At 34.2% G+C, this 20,130-nt stretch overlaps 1 protein-coding gene, 2 long non-coding RNA genes and 1 pseudogene across 4 annotated transcripts; all 4 read left to right on the top strand.

The window, feature by feature from the left end:
* The first annotated feature begins 1,778 nt into the window (after window positions 1-1,778).
* Window positions 1,779-5,283, top strand: LOC145015926 (glycine dehydrogenase (decarboxylating) A, mitochondrial-like; annotated as a pseudogene). The gene is made up of 14 exons (XR_013666088.1): window positions 1,779-1,808; window positions 1,892-1,992; window positions 2,076-2,270; window positions 2,340-2,490; window positions 3,241-3,426; window positions 3,550-3,663; window positions 3,755-3,907; window positions 4,008-4,196; window positions 4,305-4,377; window positions 4,426-4,437; window positions 4,470-4,579; window positions 4,680-4,778; window positions 4,871-4,992; window positions 5,137-5,283. The product of XR_013666088.1 is annotated as a glycine dehydrogenase (decarboxylating) A, mitochondrial-like (transcript).
* A 900-nt stretch (window positions 5,284-6,183) lies between these two features.
* On the top strand, window positions 6,184-6,865 carry LOC145014509 (uncharacterized). The gene is made up of 3 exons (XR_013665547.1): window positions 6,184-6,256; window positions 6,340-6,655; window positions 6,734-6,865. It is a non-coding gene; the product is annotated as an uncharacterized LOC145014509 (long non-coding RNA).
* Window positions 6,866-6,971: 106 nt separating this feature from the next.
* On the top strand, window positions 6,972-7,375 carry LOC145014896 (uncharacterized). The gene is made up of 3 exons (XR_013665664.1): window positions 6,972-7,030; window positions 7,123-7,220; window positions 7,314-7,375. It is a non-coding gene; the product is annotated as an uncharacterized LOC145014896 (long non-coding RNA).
* Window positions 7,376-17,723: 10,348 nt separating this feature from the next.
* On the top strand, window positions 17,724-18,594 carry LOC145016376 (lipoamide acyltransferase component of branched-chain alpha-keto acid dehydrogenase complex, mitochondrial-like). The gene is made up of 4 exons (XM_078974713.1): window positions 17,724-17,741; window positions 17,856-18,235; window positions 18,326-18,484; window positions 18,585-18,594. Exons 1-4 carry the CDS (start codon window positions 17,724-17,726, stop codon window positions 18,592-18,594), a joined length of 567 nt encoding a protein of 188 aa, XP_078830839.1.
* The last annotated feature ends 1,536 nt before the right edge of the window (window positions 18,595-20,130 follow it).

Raw genomic sequence — 20,130 nt, forward strand, 5'->3', positions numbered from 1 at the left:
ATATAAGGATTTTGCAAGGTTTAACAGCAAGGTTTAACAATGGTGATGGTGGATGAAGTGTTGGTCGATAAGGCCAGTACATCGTCGTCGTGCAGGCCTGAAGAGTCAGTGTGGGTGGGAGGTAGTGGAGGTGGGTGAGGGGCGGAGACGAAGGAGAGGAGATATCAGAGAACAGATCAAAAAGAAATAGGAGAAGAAAGAGAGGTTTAAAATTTTTCGGGATTTCATTTTCCCTCTAGGAAGAGAGGCGCGCGTTTCTTAAAAAAATATAAAACGACATTCACAGAGGACGCACAAGTGCTCTCCGTTTTTTTTCTTTTTTTTACATAAGACATTAATTTAAATGCATACAATAATGCGTGACCTAAATCAATAAATTTTTTTAAGAGATGACACTCTTTTAATGTCACTCTCCTTTACGTAACATAAATCAATGAGTGTCGTGATTTGCGCGTCGTAAAAGGGTCTTTTTCTTGTAGTGTAAAGGAAATACAGTCTTAAAACCCAAGACCGAATGTACAAGTGTTATTTCATACTTTTGATAGTATGTTCAGTTTTAAAGCGAATAAAACTGTTTGAATGTAGAAATTCCCCGTAAACTATATGTATTGTTATTTCCCTATGTGAGTTATTATAACCGTGCTAATGACATAGATGACCTGTTGCGACGTTGTTCATGCGTCGTAAATGTCACTATAAGAAAAATACCCTTTAATGACGTGCGAACAATGACATTCGCTAATTTACGATACGCATTTTTATATGTCCTTAAAAATAATGTCAGCCTTCCAAATTTTGAACGATAGAGGACACGTATTTGTGCGTGCCCTAAAATTATTGTCCACAAAAAAAATTACAAACACAGAGGGCACCTAAATTAAATGGATGTCGTCTACAAATTTTTCTTTATATTTTTTCATTTAAACGCGCGTTTTTAAAGAGGGATCCTATAAAATTAGAAAATTCTAAAATTTTGAAGTAATCTCCCTTATCTCTCATAAAATCGCACAGAGAGCCATTTTCTCCCTCCTCCTTCTCTCTAACCCTAGACACAACCACCGTCAATTCGCAACGATGTCTTCATTTTTCCTTTCTCCAGATTTGTGACCTTCTTCGAAGCTATCTTATCCTCCCCCAACTAGTATTACCACAATCAAAATCGATGAAACCCTATCGGCCCTTCATCATCAACAATCAACACCTCTATCAACCAGCTAGGGCTTTTATGGGAGACCTCCACAAAATTAATCAAGTTTCATCCTCGCAGTGTCGGCGACTCCTTACTCTCACACATGCCTATGCTGACGACTACGAATTCTTACACTCACTAGCGATTGGGGTTCTAAGTTTTGGATCCACCTCCTATCAACCGTACTCCATCTACTATGACTACCAGGCCCGACCCAAGGCATGGCCAGGTTGGGCAATGGTCGAGGGCATCATTCCTGAGGTGGCATAATGTAATTTTGGTCTGGTTCGGTAGCTATATGTGATATTTTCATCCCGCTGTGCTCAAAGCCCTTAATTTCGTATCTGATTGGCTTTGGCAATGGCCGAGGGCATCATTCCTGAGGTGCATTCTCTCTCTCTCTCTCTCTCTATGTTTGTCTCTGGAAAACCATAATCACCCTTCTGGTTTTCTGAACCAGGCTCATCTGTTGTTGCCTCCGCTCCTATCTTTGGTGATGTAAGTATCTACACACATGATTACATCTAATGGCTAGAGTTGGCGAAATAACGGCGACAACTGAAGTGGGCTCTCATGGTGGAGGTTCAGGATGTTCAAAGTTTTCGCCTTGGGAAAACCGGTGAGTTTGTACTTTGTCCTTTCTTTTGATATAACAAATATTTATATAAATCAAGAAACTTGATTCTTGATTCTTGATTCTAGGTGACATTCAGTGCCACATCACTTGCAGCACAGGTTCGGGATGTTATCCCTTCCGGACTTGTTAGAGAGACCCCATATCTGACTCATTCAATTTTCAACACGTATGATACTGTTTTCAAAACTTAGTCACTTTTTTAACATGTAAAAGGCTTTTCCTGGTTCTTTCTTTATTTATTTATTTTAGTTATCATACGGAGCATGAGCTACTAAGATACATTAGTAAGTTGTAGTCAAAGGATCTGTCATTATGCCACAGTATGATTCCTATGGGATCTTGTACCATGAAGCATAATGCAACTACAGAGATAATGCATGTGACATGGCCAACCTTTGCAGATATGCATCCATTTTCTCCTACCCAACAGGCACAGGGGTATCAGTTAATCAAATCTTTCTAATTTTGACTTACAATTCCAAATTATATTTCTATAGATTTTTTTAACCTGAGACAAACATAAAAAAATATCTTGCAGCAAATGTTCAAGAATTTGGAGGACATGCTGTGTATCATAACCGGATTTGACTGTTTCTCTTTGCAACCAAATGCTTGAGCTGCTGGAGAATATGTTGGGCTGATGGTTATCCGAGCTTATCATATGGTATGCTAAATTATACCCTTTTATATAATGATATATATATATATATATATATATATATATATATATATATATATATATATATATATATATATGGGAAAAGTGAATATACCCTTAATGGTATATAAGCTTAGGTACCCAAACTCACCATAATACGTCGTTTTGTTTGATATATTTATTATAATGTTCTTCAACCTCAATCCTTAACTTGATTTACTTTAAAGATTTTAAAATTTTCATTGTTATCTTACTCATACATCACATCTTTTTGACGAACAACAATTAGGCTATATATATTATAGTTGAAAGTGAAAATTATGTAAAAGGAAAATAAATGTGAAATTTATAAAAATCTTTGAATGAAATCAAGTTAGAAGTTGAATTATAAGAGCATTAGACAATTACAATGTATATATATAATACAAAACGACGTAGTATGGTAAGTTTAGGTACCAAAGCTTATTTACCCTTAAGGGTATATTCACTTTTCCCATATATATATATATATATATATATATATATATATATATATATATATATATATATATATATATATATATATATATATATATATATATATATATATATATATATATATATGGATGATGCATACATTACGATGATGATCTCATCTCGCCTATAGTTGACCAAAGTCAATGACTTTGACTTTATATATATATATATATATATATATATATATATATATATATATATATATATAAAGTCAAAGTCATTGACTTTGGTCAACTATAGGCGAGATGAGATCATCATCGTAATGTATGCATCATCCATGTGTCTGCACATGGAACAAATCTTGCAAGTGCAGCTATGTGTGGAATGAAAATCATTACCGTGGGAACTAAATCCAAAGGTAATATCAATATTGAAAAGGTATGCAAGGCTGCTGAAGCAAACAAGGAGTATCTATCTGCTCTTATGGTAAGCAATTTTTTTTATCAAAACATTATATATATATATATATATATATATATATATATATATATATATATATATATATAATAGACAAAAGATTAAAAACTAAAGTAAATTCTCTTTTTTTAGGTTACCTATCCTTCTACTCATGGAGTTTATGAGGAGGGTATTGATGACATTTGCAAGATTATTCATGACAATGGAGGTCAAGTTTACATGGATGGAGCTAACATGTATGCACAGGTACATAAACATTATACTTCTTGTGTCGTTTTAATGGAGCTAACAAAATTGAAACATCATATAAAAATTATTTGGGTTTTATTTTTTACAGGTTGGATTAACAAGTCCAAGGTGGATTGGGGTTGATGTTTGTCATCTAAACATTCACAAGACATTCTGCATTCGACATGGTGGTGGTGGGCCTGGAATGGGCCCCATTGGTGTGAAGAAACACTTGGCAGCCTACTTGCCTTCACACCCTGTGGTAAGACAAAACAATAATTTTTTATGTTTGATGTTTATTTGTAATTAGAGTAATATGTTGTTGAGTTTATATGATTTAATTTGTAAATCTTGATTTAAAGGTTGCAACTGGAGGCATACCAGCCCCTGAGCAAAGTAAGCCACTTGGCACGATTTCAGCAACACCTTGGGGTTCAACACTTATCTTGCCTATATCATATACATACATTGCCATGATGGGATCTCATGGACTTACAAATTCATCCAATATAGCTATCTTGAATGCAAACTATATGGCAAAACGTCTTGAGGTTTCAATTTCTTTCTTTCCCTATTCATTAAGAACAAATATATAATATTTTTTTAATTATTATTATCAAGTTCTCATTTTTTTTCCTTTGGGATTAATTACATTGCAGAGTCACTATCCCATTCTTTTCCGTGGTCTGAATGGAACAGTTGCCCATGAGTTTTTGAGACCCTTGAAAGTAAGTTATAATATTATTTAGTCATATTTTTTGTTAAGTCAAAAAGAAATAGCAACTAACTTGAGTCATATTCATAATCAGACAAGTGCTGAATAGTGCCAGAAGATTTTGCAAAACGTCTGAGTGATTACGAGTTTCATGGTCCAATTATGTCATCGCCAGTTCCAGGAACACTCATGATTGAACCCACTGAAAGTGAAAGCAATGTATTTTTTTAAAAAGAGTAAAGTTTCTTTAAAAGTTATAATGTTTTTTTCCTTTCCTTTCCTTTTATATAACATAACATGTGGAATTTTTGAGTTGTAGGCTGAGTTGGACAAGTTTTGTGTTGCTTTGATCTCCATTAGACAAGAAATCGCAGAAATTGTGAAAGGAACAGTGGACATCAACAACAATGTCATCAAGGTAATTATAACAATAACTAAGTTCTGACTGTTTTTGTATTATATGTTCAAGAGTTATATGAGGGATAATGAGGGAAACTATAAAATTTGTAGGGAGCACCTCATCCACTACAACTACTCATGGCTGATAAGTGGACAAAATCATACTCTAGAGAATATGCAGCTTACCCTGCACCATGGCTTCGTGCTGCTAAGTTCTGGCCTACTACATGTTCGTCTCTCTCTCTCTCTCTCTCTCTCTCTCTCTCTCTCTCGGATAAAATTTAATCTGAATAATTTTTTTTTTTTTTGAATATTGAATTGTTGATTGATGTGGTTAAAGATTGATTAACTAAGGTTTGGTTAATTATGTGTGATAGCCGTGTGGATAAATTGTATGGTGATCGGAAGCTGATCTGCACCATTCAGCCACCACTTGAGTATAAAGAGAAACTTGAAGCTACTGCTTAAGAAATAAGAAGATATACATGTGAATGATGTGGTGTGGTTTTAAGGTTCTTTTTCATCTTTATACTTAAATCTTGTTCTTGTATAATCATGTTTCGTATTTGTCAGCCTTATATGGCTACTACTGCCTTTTATGGTATTATTCATGTAAAATCATGGTGACCAGCTGCTCTTAATTATACTAATTCCTTTTCATGATGATGTATAGATTTCACTTGTTGTGAAAGATAACATCTTAACCTCTTTATCAAATTTAAACAATTTTACCTATTCAATGATTCAATCAAACACTCTTTGAAGTTTCAACACCACTTTATCACAAAAATTAGTACAATTTTAACTATTGAATGATTGAATCAAACACTCTTTTAAAACTATCAGTTCCTAACAACATTAATAAGTTTAATATTGGCACTTGATAGAATAGTAACTGCATTTGAATGCACCTCAGGAATGATGCCCTCGGCCATTGCCCAAACTATAGTATCCAAATGCAGTTCCTATGCATTTGAATATCGACACTTGACAGAACAGTGAGGCTATAGTATCCATTGACATGCATGCAGGGATATCTGAAGTTCTTGTGATTGATGATAAATATGCTAGTCCAGTTCACATAGCTGCATATCTACTTTCTCAGGTTGCTTTATCAAATAGTCGGTTATTCCTATTAATCACTAGTATTATTTATGTAAAATGATGGTGTGATGTTATTTTAATTAAGAAATCACCAAGCAATGGTAGAAGTTAGTTTTTCTTTTCTATTCTATTCTTTTCAGTTTATTTTTTATAATTTGTTTTCGACTTTTAACAACCTGAATCTTGTTGGTTTTCAACTCTCAGGCGGTTACTTTTTCTAATGATTGTGAAGTATGGACTTTATGCAGCCTCTTCTGAATGCTATAGTCTATTTGATTTTCATTCTTATTGTTTAAGAAAAATGACTCTATGTGCATATATTGAAATGTTAAGGTTTCAAGATCGACTTCATGCACATAATTACTTTAGGAAGGCAGCAGTTTGAGCTATAAGGTAATGCGGATGATTCGGTTACATTTGTAAAATCTCTCATTACCTTTTGAAATTTGATTTTCTTTTTGTATTGTTTGATGCAGATGTTATATTAAGTTGTATGATTCTCCTTCAAAGTCATCTATCGAAAAAGACGATGATTTGGAAAAACTACCGGCTTCTCAGAAAAAGAAATTAAGGCAAAAACAGAGGAAGGATGAAGCACGAGCTAAGAAAGTATAAATTCTTTACATATTATGGATACAAAAACTGTTTAATTTGTTTAATAGTTATTTTGTTTTATGATTTCTTAAGGAGGTAGAAGTGAAAAGTGAGGAAGTAGTGGGTGGTGTTTCTAAGTCTGGGATACGAAATGTGAAGCCAGTTGATCAAGATCAACATGGAGAGAAGCTATTGCAGGTAACCCCCCCCCCCCCCCCCCCCAATAGATTGCTTGATGGAATTACTCTTGTAATATTTTCTAAATGTAAATATTAGACTGAAGATCCATTAATGGAAGCTGGAAAGTATCTAAAGCTGCTTCAAAAACATTCATTTGATTCCTTGGAGACACATTTGCTTTCTTTTGAAGTAAATATGCAAAAACAAAAGATCGTGCTTGCATTACAGGTAATCTTATTTCAAATAAAAATATGGATGGAAATTATAAAAAAAAAAAGAACAAGTTTCTTTTATTTGATTTCGATAATAACTTAACTAACTTTTGTGTGTCATTAGGCCCTGAAGGAACTTCAACGACTGGAAGCTGGAAACCCGGACTCTCACCGATGCTTGGTATCCCAATAAGTAAATTAATTAATCTGATAGGTGTATTTTTATAATTTTTTTATTTCTCAATAAAAAATCATATTTTGTTCTTTTTATAGATAAGATTCTTCCATAAAATGGCATTAAGGCCAGCTCCTGTCACTGATGGTGAAAAACTGATTTTCAGTGTCCTTGAAGCAGAGCGACCTACTTTTAGGTTGTTAAATGGATTTTTAATTACCTTTTAGAGCATTAAATCTTTTTATTTTTTATGTATTGTGAAATAAATTCTAGGTTTTCTCTTTTGTAGTCAGTTGCATGACAAATCTCTGATGGAGGCAAATACTGTTTTCCTCGAACAACATAAAGGTTATTTCTTACTTTACCATTAATGTTATAAAGCAAAGTGCTGGAATACTTGAACCTGGAATTAAGAAGTTTATTTTATCATCAATGTTAGGAGATAACAATCTTACTCTTACTTTACCATTAATGTTATAAAGCAAACTAGTAAAAACTGCAAGATAGGAAATAAATGTTAAGAGAGTTGATTTAAAACCAATAAAGTTGATTCCTAATAAGAAATACGATACATTTCATGAGAAGTAAAATGGAAGTCTGGATCATTTGATTGAAAGTTCATTGTTGTGAGTTCATGTACAGAAGAATTAGTAAAAATACAAAAATGTGGGTGAAATAGTCATTTTACGTGGATTTAATGGATATCTCAGTTGCAATTTAACATCATGTATGAGTTGACAAGAACCAAATCAGAGTAAATATGTGTGCATTAAGTAAGTGCTACAATAGTAATATTGTAATAAAAAGCTCAGATTCAAAATTAAAAGTTTAACAATGAAGATTTCAAGAACATAATGATGGAAGTTCACTAGTCTGCAATGAATAAATAGATAGGATGCCTAGAGATATGAAAAGATCAGGTGAAAAGAACAGAAAAACCAGCTAAATTGAAATTTACCACTATGCAAGAGTTGACAAGAACATAATATGTGCATGAGGAATCTTTAGATTTACAATCAAAAGGTAAATAATCTAGATTTCAAGTATTCCAACACTTTGATAATTATTACATTTCTATGTTTCACATCTAACCCTGTTTTCAAATATTGTTTTTGGTTAAACATGTTATTCCTCAAATTTTAACAGATTCTCGAATTGTCACTCACCCCTACAGCTTTCTGAATGCAGGCTTATTTTGGTGCTGGATTAAGTGGAGGTTTCATGACTCTATATTTAGCTGCTTTAATGATTCATGATTTAATGACACTTATGTGCTGCATGTATAAAACAGTAAGTGATGTTTGGATATGAGTAAATAGCCGTTTTACTCTTGTATATATACTCATACTATCATTTTCATGTCAGAGTATTTGGACCAAAATTGGCCTTTACAACACCATGATGCAGTTAATATTTGGTTGGGCGTCTTGCTCTTGAGTTTCCCTTTTCTATTATTTCCGATTACATGTACAGAAGTAGGGGTGAGTCATAAAAAATCTCAACACAATACCAGGTCAACACACACACAAGTTAACCGATCTATTTATTTTCTATTTTAAAATTTCATTTATCTAACCATAATTTAATAATTTAATTAGTTGGTAATTTGGTGGGCTGGTCTAACCAGGAGTTGTCTCTGTTTCATTTGCATTCAAACACATCTATTTATTTAAACCATTTATTTTAAAATCATCATTTTTAATCAATTAATTAAAAATTTGTCATGTCACCACCTTCGCGTGTTGTTGTCCATAGAGACATGTTATGAAATGCTACTCCAATCATTTGTTGGTGTGATTGTTTTTTAACATATTAGGAATATCTAATAAGTTTATTATTTAGAGTTTGACCCATTCAGAAAAAATATCTGAATTTGTCTTGGTTTAGCCCCCTTACTTATATTGCTTGTGTCCTGCCCTTGATTTAAATTGAGAAAATTTTACAAAAGACAATCAAAATTTTAAGAGGATTAACATTGTAGTTAAGTAAGTAGTTTTTATTTTTATTTTTAACTCTTTTGTCTTCTGTCAGGTACCTATCATTCAGTAAATATGAGTGATATCAATTGATATCTCAAGAGATAATTGTTGATTTCTTATCAGTATGCAGGTAAAGTAATTTTATTTGGTAATTAAGTTTTTATTTTGTATTTATAGTACATACTTATGCGTGTTTTCAGGGTCTTTTAATTTTTTTTTGGTCTAAATGAAGAAGATATAGAGAATTGATGTTGATTTGATTCTATTTAAAGATGATTAGGTCATTCAAATAGTTTTTGGACATATTTGCCCATGGTGTTGGTGGAAACTAGCTTGTTGTGTAGACAGCCAAGGATTTTAAGGCTCATGTATGAAAATTTGGGGACTTCAATACTCCCACTTGCTTATAAGGTGGAAACTAGCTTGTTGTGAAGATAAACCTTATTTTGTTTCATCTAATGCTTCAAGCCCTTACTTGCCATCAATGCCCAGTGGACAACCGCCCATGACACCAAGTTTAACATTTTTACCTGTTACACCAGGTGGCAAGCCAATGACATGAAGGATCGGGTTATATAGTTAGGGATGTAGTATCATGTTATATAGTTAGGGAAAACCCCTTAATAACAATGTACAAATAGATCCCCTTAATATCAATGTATTACAATTTTTTGATATTGTTTGACATGATGTTATTGGATAAAATTGATTGTTTTGGTATATATTTGTTTACATATTTTTGTATTATGCGTAAATGGGTATCGTAAAGACATATCGTAAATGCATATAAAAAATGGTTACTGAAGTTCATGACACGCAAATGCGTGCCATCTTCATTTATGACAGGGGCTTCCTTGATACACATTGTGTGTCATAAACACGTGCGTCGTAAGGTTACAACACGCAAATGTGTGTCGTCTTTCTTTATGACAGGGCCTTCCTTGATACGCATTACGTGTCATAACTGTGTGTCGTAAATGTGTGTCATAAATGCGTGTCGTATATGCGCGTCGTAAATAGACGACGCGCAAAAGCGCGTCGTCTCTCGTTATGACAGGGCCTTCCTTGACATGCATTTGCGCGTCGTCTGAGTGTTTTACGACACGCATTGCGCATCGTAAAAGGATGTTTTTCTAGTAGTGCGTTATGACATTTGTCACCCCAGACCTACCGGTCTAGTTGTTGCATGCAACTTAGGTGCGATATTGTCAATCTCAATATAGATCTATATACAAGTATCATGCTCTCCCTCCAAGAGATCCTGGTTTATAATTACAGGACTTTAACTCGTACCATAGGAGGTACAATGAAGTAGTATCGCACAAATTTGATTTAACGAGTTTACATGTAGTGTGAATGAAAAACCCTTTTTGTAGTAGATATGAAACCTTCCTTAATATGTTCGTGTTATTAATGAACCATAAACTATAGCTATTATAGTTTATAATATGTGTTTGTAGTGATCAAAAATCCCTTATGTAAATGATTATTTATTTTTCATGTTATTAAAATATGATGAAATGTAATCAACATGTATTTTTATATTGCTACAAACTTTGTTCAACATGTTATAAAGTGCAAATGAACTTGCAAACATATTTTTTAGTATTAACATTTCTGTCCCTGATATTAGAAAAATTATAGAAAAATTATCGTATGTCGAAAAGCAGTTCCGTAAAATTTTAGAGTTTCAAAAATGAGTATACTTTGTTCATAATTTTTATTATGATTTTTAGTAGTATCAAACCGGTGTGAAAATTTTCATCTTCACAGACTCGTCCGAAATCACTTTTGAAATGATAGGCAATTTTGTAAAAATGGCCATAAATTATAGAAAAACCGTATGAATGATTGAAAGTAGTCATTAGAAACGTATAAACCTGAACTATCTGCATATTGAACAGTTTTGAAAAAAACTAAGTTTATGATGGTCAAAACAATTCGTGATTAGACCATAATTTTTCTGTTGAAAGCTGATGTTTGAGTTTAGAATATGTTTTAGAGTTGTAAATTGTATTTTCCCTGCTTAAAACTTGAAGAAAGCATGAAAACGTAGGGGTATGAACTCGCCTTATGTGATTTATTGTTGTGGAAGGTTGAGAATGAGGAGTTTCAAGTCAAGAACACTTGAAAAATGCTTGAAGATTTGAAAATCCTATGAACAATTATGTAGATATTTTTGTAAATGTTTCACGATTTGTATGGAGATATGAAGATTGTGTAGAAGTTTGAAGAAAGATACTTACCAAAAATGGACGAACTCAATCACTTATTTGAGAAATAGTATTATATATATATATATATATATATATATATATATATATATATATATATATATATATATATATAGAGAGAGAGAGAGAGAGAGAGTGGGTGTGTGTGTGTGTGTGTGTGAAAGTTTGCTTTTGGAGAAGAGAGTTGGTAATCTTGGAGGAGAAGGAAAGGATCTATTGGATTTGTTTATAAAGATTTTATAAAGGTAGATTTAATGGCTTCTTCGGAAAGACGATGAAAAAGACAATGAATTAACTAGTTAGATGTGAATAGTGACATAAAGTTGTCATAGACTTGTGTTATAACTTTATGGGAAAAGTCAAAGAGTACCTTTATGTCCTTTTGATCTTATCCTAAATAATAACAATACTTATATCTAATAAATCTCTAATATGTGGATAAAATATGAGTTTGGAGGGTTTAAGATGTCAAATTTAAGAATTTGGTTAAAATCCTACGTCTAAAACGAACTCAAAATGTAAAATTGGTCAAAAACTGGGAAATAAGTGTGGACGCGAAGTTCGTAGGGGGGAGGGGTATGCGAAGTCGAAGTTCGGAGTAAGGTTAAGGTTCGTCGTCCACAGTCTGCGAATGTGTCCAAGATGCGAACATGGAGACATATCACGAATCCGAAGTTCGTAGGGAATGTGTGCGAATGTGAACCTGAAATCTTGATGTGAATCCAAACCTCAAGTCCTGATGTGAATCCGAAGTTCATGTTTGGTATTTAAGGTTTCACATTTTGGGGTGGTTTCGCATCAGGAGTGCTATTTTCCATAAAATCTTCCCGTTTCAAGTGGTTTTCAATTAATTGAAGGGTCGAGATGGCCCGGGCGTATTTAAAAAGTTGAAAGAGATTCCGAGAAAGATTTGGGAGAGATTTAGGAGATAGAGAGATATAGCGAGATAGATTGATAGAGACATTCTTTGTAGCCTTTGCTAGTGTTTGGCCCCGTAGTGCAAGGTTTGTAAACCTCACTATGCCTCGTTATGAGTGTTATTCACCCCCGAAAGGTACATATTAGTGTTTTATCGAGTCATTACATTACTCACCCTATTTAGGGTTTGGGTTTTCTGAACATTTGAAACTTCTGGGTGATACATTGTATTAAGATAGAGAGTTATACATTAGTAGACATAGAGTAAGCCCTAACATACAAGCACTATTTGTGTTGACCATTTTAACTTGTTGACTTTGTTTGACTATAACCTGACCTAAAATTGATGTTTGTCACATCATCCCTCCATTAGAAGGAATTTCGTCCTGAAATTAGCATTTCAAATTTGACTTCAAGGGTTGGGGAAAAGATGTTAGTATTTTTGTTTTATATGATCTTCGTGTTCCCAGGTGAACTCGGGCCCCCTTTTGGCGTTCCATTGGACCTTCACAATGGGGATGCGGCTTTGTTTCATTCTTTTGATCTCCCGGTCCATGATTTCTACCGGTTCTTCTACGAAGTGGAGACTCTCATTGATTTCGATTTCATCGAGAGCGATCACAATGGTCTCGTCAGATAGACATTTCTTCAAGTTGGACACATGAAAGTTAGGATGTATATTATTTAGTTCTTGCAGTAATCGGAGCTTGTATGCTATCGGGCCAATCCTAGCGAGGATCTCCATCGGTCAGATATACCTTGGATTTAGTGTTCCACGTTTTCCAAAAGGTATAATTCCTTTCCAGGGTGAGACTTTCAACAATACTTTGTCTCCAACCTAGAATTTCAAGGGCTTCCGTCTTTTATGCGCGTGACTCTTATGTTTTTCTCTAGAGACTTTTAACCTTTATTGAATTTGGACAATCTTTTCGGTCATTTCTCCTATGATTTCCAAGCCAGTGAGAGTGCTGTCGGGAAATTGACCTTTAGCTAGTTGCTTGTCACCCACTTCGGCCGAGCATAAAGGTGATCTGCACTTGCGGCCATAGTGGTTCGAATAGGGCAACCTTGATGCTAGTGTGATAACTTTTATTGTATGAGAATTCGATAAGTGGTAAATGGGTATCCCAAGCTTTAATAAAGTCTATCACACAAGCTCTCAGCATGTGTTCTAACATTTGTATAGTTTTCTCACTCTGCCCATTGGTTTGTGGGTGATAGGTTGTAGTCATGTCCATTTTATATAAAATACTTGATATCTATGTGTAAGATTAAAGGGACTATGCACTCACTTGAAAGGTGGTGACTTAGCACTCGGACAGCGCTTCGATACTCTCAAAACAATTTCCTTCGATAAAACCTAGTATCAACACCACTAGGGTTTAGTCTAACGATAACCGTGACAAATTAATAGTCTAACTATTATTATAATCATATAAGTGTTAAATAACACTCAATATAATTCATAATAATAGCCCAAATAATTATTTTAAGGATCTAATAACATTCCTATAATTATTTGAAAGCTATATTAACAGTTGCGTAAGCGTAGCACACTTACAACGAATTTTATCGAAAACCGGAACTTTATTTGGAGTAGCGTTTCGAAACCGAAAGACTCCTTTTTCTCGGGACTCCGGGAGCCTCGGGGCTTTCTTAGGGTGCTAGGGGATCACCTAGGCTTAGGGGAGGGTTAAAACCCTTAGAGAGAGAAAGAATTTTAGAAAGAGAAAGAAATTGGTGTGTTTTGCTCGGCAACCCACGCAGCCTATTTATAGGTGCGAGCCTTTGGAGGTACGATGGGCGTACAACAGCATTACGCTGCGCGTAGGGGCAGGTGTCTCGCTCCGGGTGGGGCAATGTGGGCATTCTTCGGACCGCACAAGAGAGGAGAACATTGGGCGTTCTGAGCTGCGTACGCGGGGCGTATGAGAGGGCTATGTGTCCGAATCCAAACACCAGACCGTGATCCGCAAGCTACGGCCCTGATCGAACCATGTCATCACCCATTGCACCAGCTTCGCAAATTCGAGTTACAACTTCAAAAATTCTTAACTTTCGCATATGACCTCCGTTTTCGACGTTCTTTATATCCACGCGAAGGTGGGAACGTACTCTACAACTTTCGTTTAGACTCCGTCGGCTAACTTTGACTCGATTTGAAATTTTATATTATTAACAGGCTGGGACAGGATTGGTCCGTTATATCCTCATAACTTTTTCATCCGACGTCCGTTTTCGTCCATCTTTTTCTCGTTACGCTACTTTTAACGAGATATTTGATTCTCGTTTAGGTCATGTTGGCTAAAAATTGCTCGATCTAATATTCGAATTTCGGGTCGTACACTGCTAATCCGAAACTTCGAAAAATAATAACTTCTTCATACGAAGTCAGATTTTGGCGTTCTTTTTATCGATGCTCTTAGTTTAACATATTCTACGACTTTCGTTTAGATCGCTAAGGATAGAAAGTCCTCCATCATAAATTCACTATTTACGCTTCTCGGTGCCGTGCCGGTTCCGTCGCGAAACTTCGACAGGTCATAATTTCTTCGTTATAACTCGGATTTCGGCGTTCTATATATGTATGGAATCCTCGTGACACATACTACAACTTGGTTCAAATTTTCTATTCTAAATAATCTTTTGGCGAAAAGTCGTTTTCGACCCCTATTGCCTCTAAATTCACTAGTCCGGACCTACGGGCGTTACATTCTCTCCCTAAACCAAGTTCCTCCAACTCTCTTTCCAACTGAAAAGCATTCTCGATACCATTTTTCTGATCACTAGAGCTATTTTCCACCAGATCTAGAGCAGAAGGCCATCATTTCCAGATCTCTTTTCACCGGATCTAAACAAAGCTACAGTTTCTTCTAGTTGTACTGGCCACCGCCGTCATCGGTACCGTTGCCGCCACTATAATGTTTCTCCGATGATCATTGTTTCACCGGACATCAGATTTGGTTTTGTCGGCCTCCGCTAACCATGAAGGCAAAACAAGTTTGAAGAAATCGGAACAACATCAATGTGGATTGAAGTTTGAGTAGTCTCTAATAACCGAAGGAAATAGTACTAAGTGGGGGTGAAGTCTGAGATACGAAATGATCTGTAAATGAAAACAATGGTTTGTGGAAAACAAAAATGAATCAATAAGAGTATAGGACCACTATTGCCATAGAGGAAGCCTCATCGGAAGAGGTATAATTACCTGAACAAAAAGAGGACCTGTATATCTAAAAAAAGATGAGGAAACACTAAACGTTTTTTACTTTTCAAAATTAGGTTATACTTTTGAAAACGGAACATGTTTTTGTAGGCTCATATATTTGGTATCAATTTCATTGAAATTAATGGATATATTTTGGATATAATATATGGACTTGACTATAATATATGGACTTAGTCTTACAATATTTAATATAAGACAAATAAGACAAATGTAGATGGAATAAAGTTTTATTTGCTTATCTTTTTTTGTGGGTCCATTTTTTATTACAATTCATGTATTTAGTTTGTAGGTTCATTATATCATTTTTTAATTAATATATCTTTAATTAGATATAATCACTACTAGAAAAACAGCCTTTTACGACGCTCATTGCGCGTCGTAAAACGCTCAGACGACGCGCAAATGCGCGTCAAGGAAGGCCATGTCATAAAGAGAGACGACGCGCTTTTGCGCGTCATCTATAGACGACGCGCATTTACGACGCACGTTTATGACACGCAATGCGTATCAAGGAAGGCCCTGTCATAAAGGAAGACAACACGCATTTGCGTGTCGTAACCTTATGACGCGCGTGTTTATGACACGCAATGCGTATCAAGGAAGCCTCTGTCAAGAAAGGCCATGTCATAAATCAAGATGACACACATTTTTGCGTATCATAATTTTAAATGTTAAAAAAAATATTATTTATAGATTTACTAATTTTCAAATTAAATTTGCATTTAATGTCTCATAACAGAAAATAAAATACCATATACAAAAAATAAAATCCATTGCATAAAATTTATTGTCATATAAATAATCATTCAAATAGTAGACAAATATTTGTACATTATTATTAAGAGGTTTTCCCTAACTATATAACCTAGGACTACATTGCTATTTCCTTAGTTAATTTGTGTACATTGTTGTAAGCAAGTGTGTATTGAAGCACCTTCCATGTAGTAGTACCCCCTTGACCAATTCTAGTATCAGAACATAAAGCACCTTTCTGCACAAAAAACAACAATCAATGAACAAAGAGTCAACATTCTTTAAAATACTATATGAACCTCCTCAAGTGATGCAAATGGACCAAGAATACCCTGAATTACAATTTACAATTTACAACAAAAACAAGAATTGATTGAGTGAACCTAGAAGAATAAAATGCTAGGTCAACTTAGCTAAGTATTGAATCCATATGTAATGACTACAATCACAAATGCAAGTGATTAATGTCATTAATGGAATAATTTGTTGCCCTTGTCTTACCTTTACTAGCACCATATATCTTGTCTCATTTCAGCTCCAAAATCAACAAATTCAAATATCCATGATTTGGACCTAAGAACATGGGAATACAAAGATACAAATAATATTTAATAACATTGTCCCAAATATAAACACTAAGAGATGGTGATAGAAGAGAGCGAAAAATGTTATCATATCTTACGAAGGATGTCTTTCTTCCAACATGTCTTTGTTGTTCAACTTGTAACTTATTCGTATGCGCATAATGATTGCTTTCTGCCATAACAATCAACATTCATCATGTAAACGATATTTTAAAAAAAGCACACAAACATTTCATTCCATGATGATTTATTTATAGTTACCTTGCCATGTTGAGTGTTGGTAACTCGTAATTTTTGTGTTATTGAGCCATTACCATTTGCAGGAAGAGAGTTACTGCTAGCAGGTTCCAAATGCAACTGAAGAATTTAAAAAAATAACTTTTTTTTACCAAAGTTTATTATACAATAATAAATAAATAAACATACTAGGTGGTGGAGGGGTAGGACCAAATATGTCTAATAAATCCATCATAGGTGAAGGTGATGAAAGGCTGCCTAATGGAGGAACTGAAGTTTTCATATTATTAGTATTATCTTGATTTATTGATAATATATCATCATGTGGTGTACATGAACCATTTTGATGAGTAGCTGAATAAACATACCTTTGGGTTCCGGGTTTCAGTTCAAATAAAAAAGACTTCACCAACCCGTGACCCAACAATTGTGAGATTAAGTCTTTGACAAATCTTTATGTATATTACACTAAGTCAAATTAAGTCATACATCAGAAACTAAGACAACAGTTGTAATTTTGAGTAACTTTTACATGTTTTTATGTGAACAAGGGTGCATTCCATTAAATTAGTGGTGTTTCATATGAACCTTGATAAAACTTCATACAATGATCATAAAAGGTAATGATTTGGTTGTATTAATTATCTAGTTGAGCAAACTGTACAATGTTAAGGGGCACTACTTTTCAAGTAATGCAGAGGATAGTCAACACGCTGGTGGCATTATAGATGTACCTTTAGCACAAACTGGTGAAGGTATTGCAGAATGAGGACTCCTCAAATGGTTTGTCCAAGATTCTGCATGCTCCTGGTGACATTATAAAGGTAAAACACCGGTAGTAGTATTAACAATTTCCATATATATGGTAAAGTTATTTTGATTTGACTTTGATTTCAGGTTAGAGAAACTCTATTACAGTTGGTGGTTGATGATTTTGCAGTTCCATTTAATGATTCTGATGCATCAGTAGTTTCTGATGGGTCAAAGTCTGATGAACACAAGCTAGAGCTCAGAAAGAGTCATGCAAATGACAATTTATCCACCCCTGTTGTTAGAAGTCTTGCAAAGCAACATGGTATTGATTTAGCTTATGATACTGGAAGTGGTAAACATGGAAGAATATTGAAAGAAGATGTTCTAAAATATGGTGTAGAAAAAGGAATTATTGATGACAAACCTGCTTTTAATCCTACTTCTATCGAACCGATGTCTGGACCTGAAGAACAACTTCAAGAGACGGCTGAATCACTTTATCATGATAATATATTCTCTCAAAGGTATTATTATTATTATATAAACAATAAAAAATTTCATGAATTTGATTGAAGTAAACATGTTATTAAAGTTGTCAAGTTCTTTGTTGTTAGGGCTTATCAGCGTGCAATGGTTAAGTCAATGACTACAGCTGCTAGTGTTCCTCATTTTCATTATGTGGAAGAAATAAATTGTGATGGGCTTATGAAACTTAAATCAGCTTTCCAGAAAGAGAATACTGATCCAGATATTAAATTCACATTCCTTCCCATGTTAATAAAGTCATTATCCTCTATTCATTTATGTTGTAACCTCATATTTTAAAGCTCATAAATAATCACATGATATAACCTTTTAGATATAACCTTTTAGGCATAAATAATTAAGCACCTTTATAAACAAAGCTGATGCTGGTAACCGAACCCAGCCTTTGGAGGAATTATAGCAGGTGAGGCCGGCCCGTAAATGTGAAACTATTCATAAAATGAAGAATAAAAATGTGAAACTTACTACAAGCATCATGAGTACAAATCCGGTCAAGGCCATTACAACTCCTGTAAATCAGTTCAAGATTACCAATTAACAATTAATATTAAGTGTTGTTTGTATAAAAAAAGTATATAAATTACATTTTGGTTCTTGTGTATAGCTGATTTTTTTCAATTCTAGTCCCAACATGTTTTCTTTTGTATTTTTGGTCCTAATTTTTAGGTTTTTAGTTTATGTTCCAACTAAAATGACTAAAATTTTGGGACCAAAAGTAGTCATTTACTTGGTATAGGGACCGAAAAATGTTACAAGAAACCTCAAGTAAGACACAAAATTGCATTAAAAAAAAAAGAAACAGCTTTAATTAAGGACGAAAAATGTGATTTAGTTTTAATAAAAAACAGTCCGTCACCAAAATATGGAACTGTTAAAACTACAAGTAGTGTGAAGAACACCAAAATAGAATCACAGTTGTCAATGTTACAACTCCAAAAGTTGCTCAAAAAAACCTTTGGAATTAGTCCCTTTATTTGAGTCAGGGGTAAAAAAGTAAAATTACTGAAGGATATAGAAATTAGAACCTGAAATATAGGAGAGTAACTGAGGTTTCTCAGCCAAATTGTTGGAAGGATAACAAGGGTGGATATAATGGCACATAAGTAATGAGAAAGCAAAGAAGCTACCTTTTAAATGGTGTCCGATTACTAAAATCCCACCGAACAACATTACACCATTGGTTAAGTTTCTAGGGCAAGTCATGGTGTCCCCTGATCATTTTGTGAAATACAGATACATCACAGTTTCACTTGTTGGTCTAATTACAATTGGAACTTCCAATTCATAATCCCCCGATCTCGTCAACCATGTAACCTGAAAGGGGAATAAGGAGGGCATTCATGTCTTCAAGAGAATAAACAACATGAGATAATGTATCAATGATGCATGTTTTAGTCCTTCCACCAGATGAATCACGAAGAAGACTAGTTAATTTGCTATCCCTGGATTACCTAAATGATAAAACCTAAAAATCAAAATCTTGAACCCATGAATGTTAAGTGTAAATTCTGTATTTAGATGAACAAACACAAGAACATAATCAAAATCTGAGACCTGTAGACATCAAAATGATTATGCACCAAAAATCCACGTGACCACCAAAGCTTAGAGTTATAACTAAGTATGTATGTCTTATGGAAAAGGAGGTACCTGGTGAGGTTTAACAGACGATAATGGAGTACCTGGTTAAGTTTCTAGGGGGAAATCAAAGCCTCTCTGATACCATGATAAAAAGTGTATTTTTGTATTTCATTTCTCATCAATTCATAACAGAAAGGAAATACTTTATAAAGGAGCATAAGAAGCTAAAAAAGGACAGAGGCTAATCTACTCCTATAATCAAGGAATTTACATAAAAGAATTTATTCCTAAA

Source organism: Lactuca saligna, chromosome 9 (genome assembly GCF_052625555.1).
Source record: "Lactuca saligna cultivar CGN05327 chromosome 9, ASM5262555v1, whole genome shotgun sequence".
Lineage (NCBI taxonomy): Eukaryota > Viridiplantae > Streptophyta > Magnoliopsida > Asterales > Asteraceae > Lactuca > Lactuca saligna.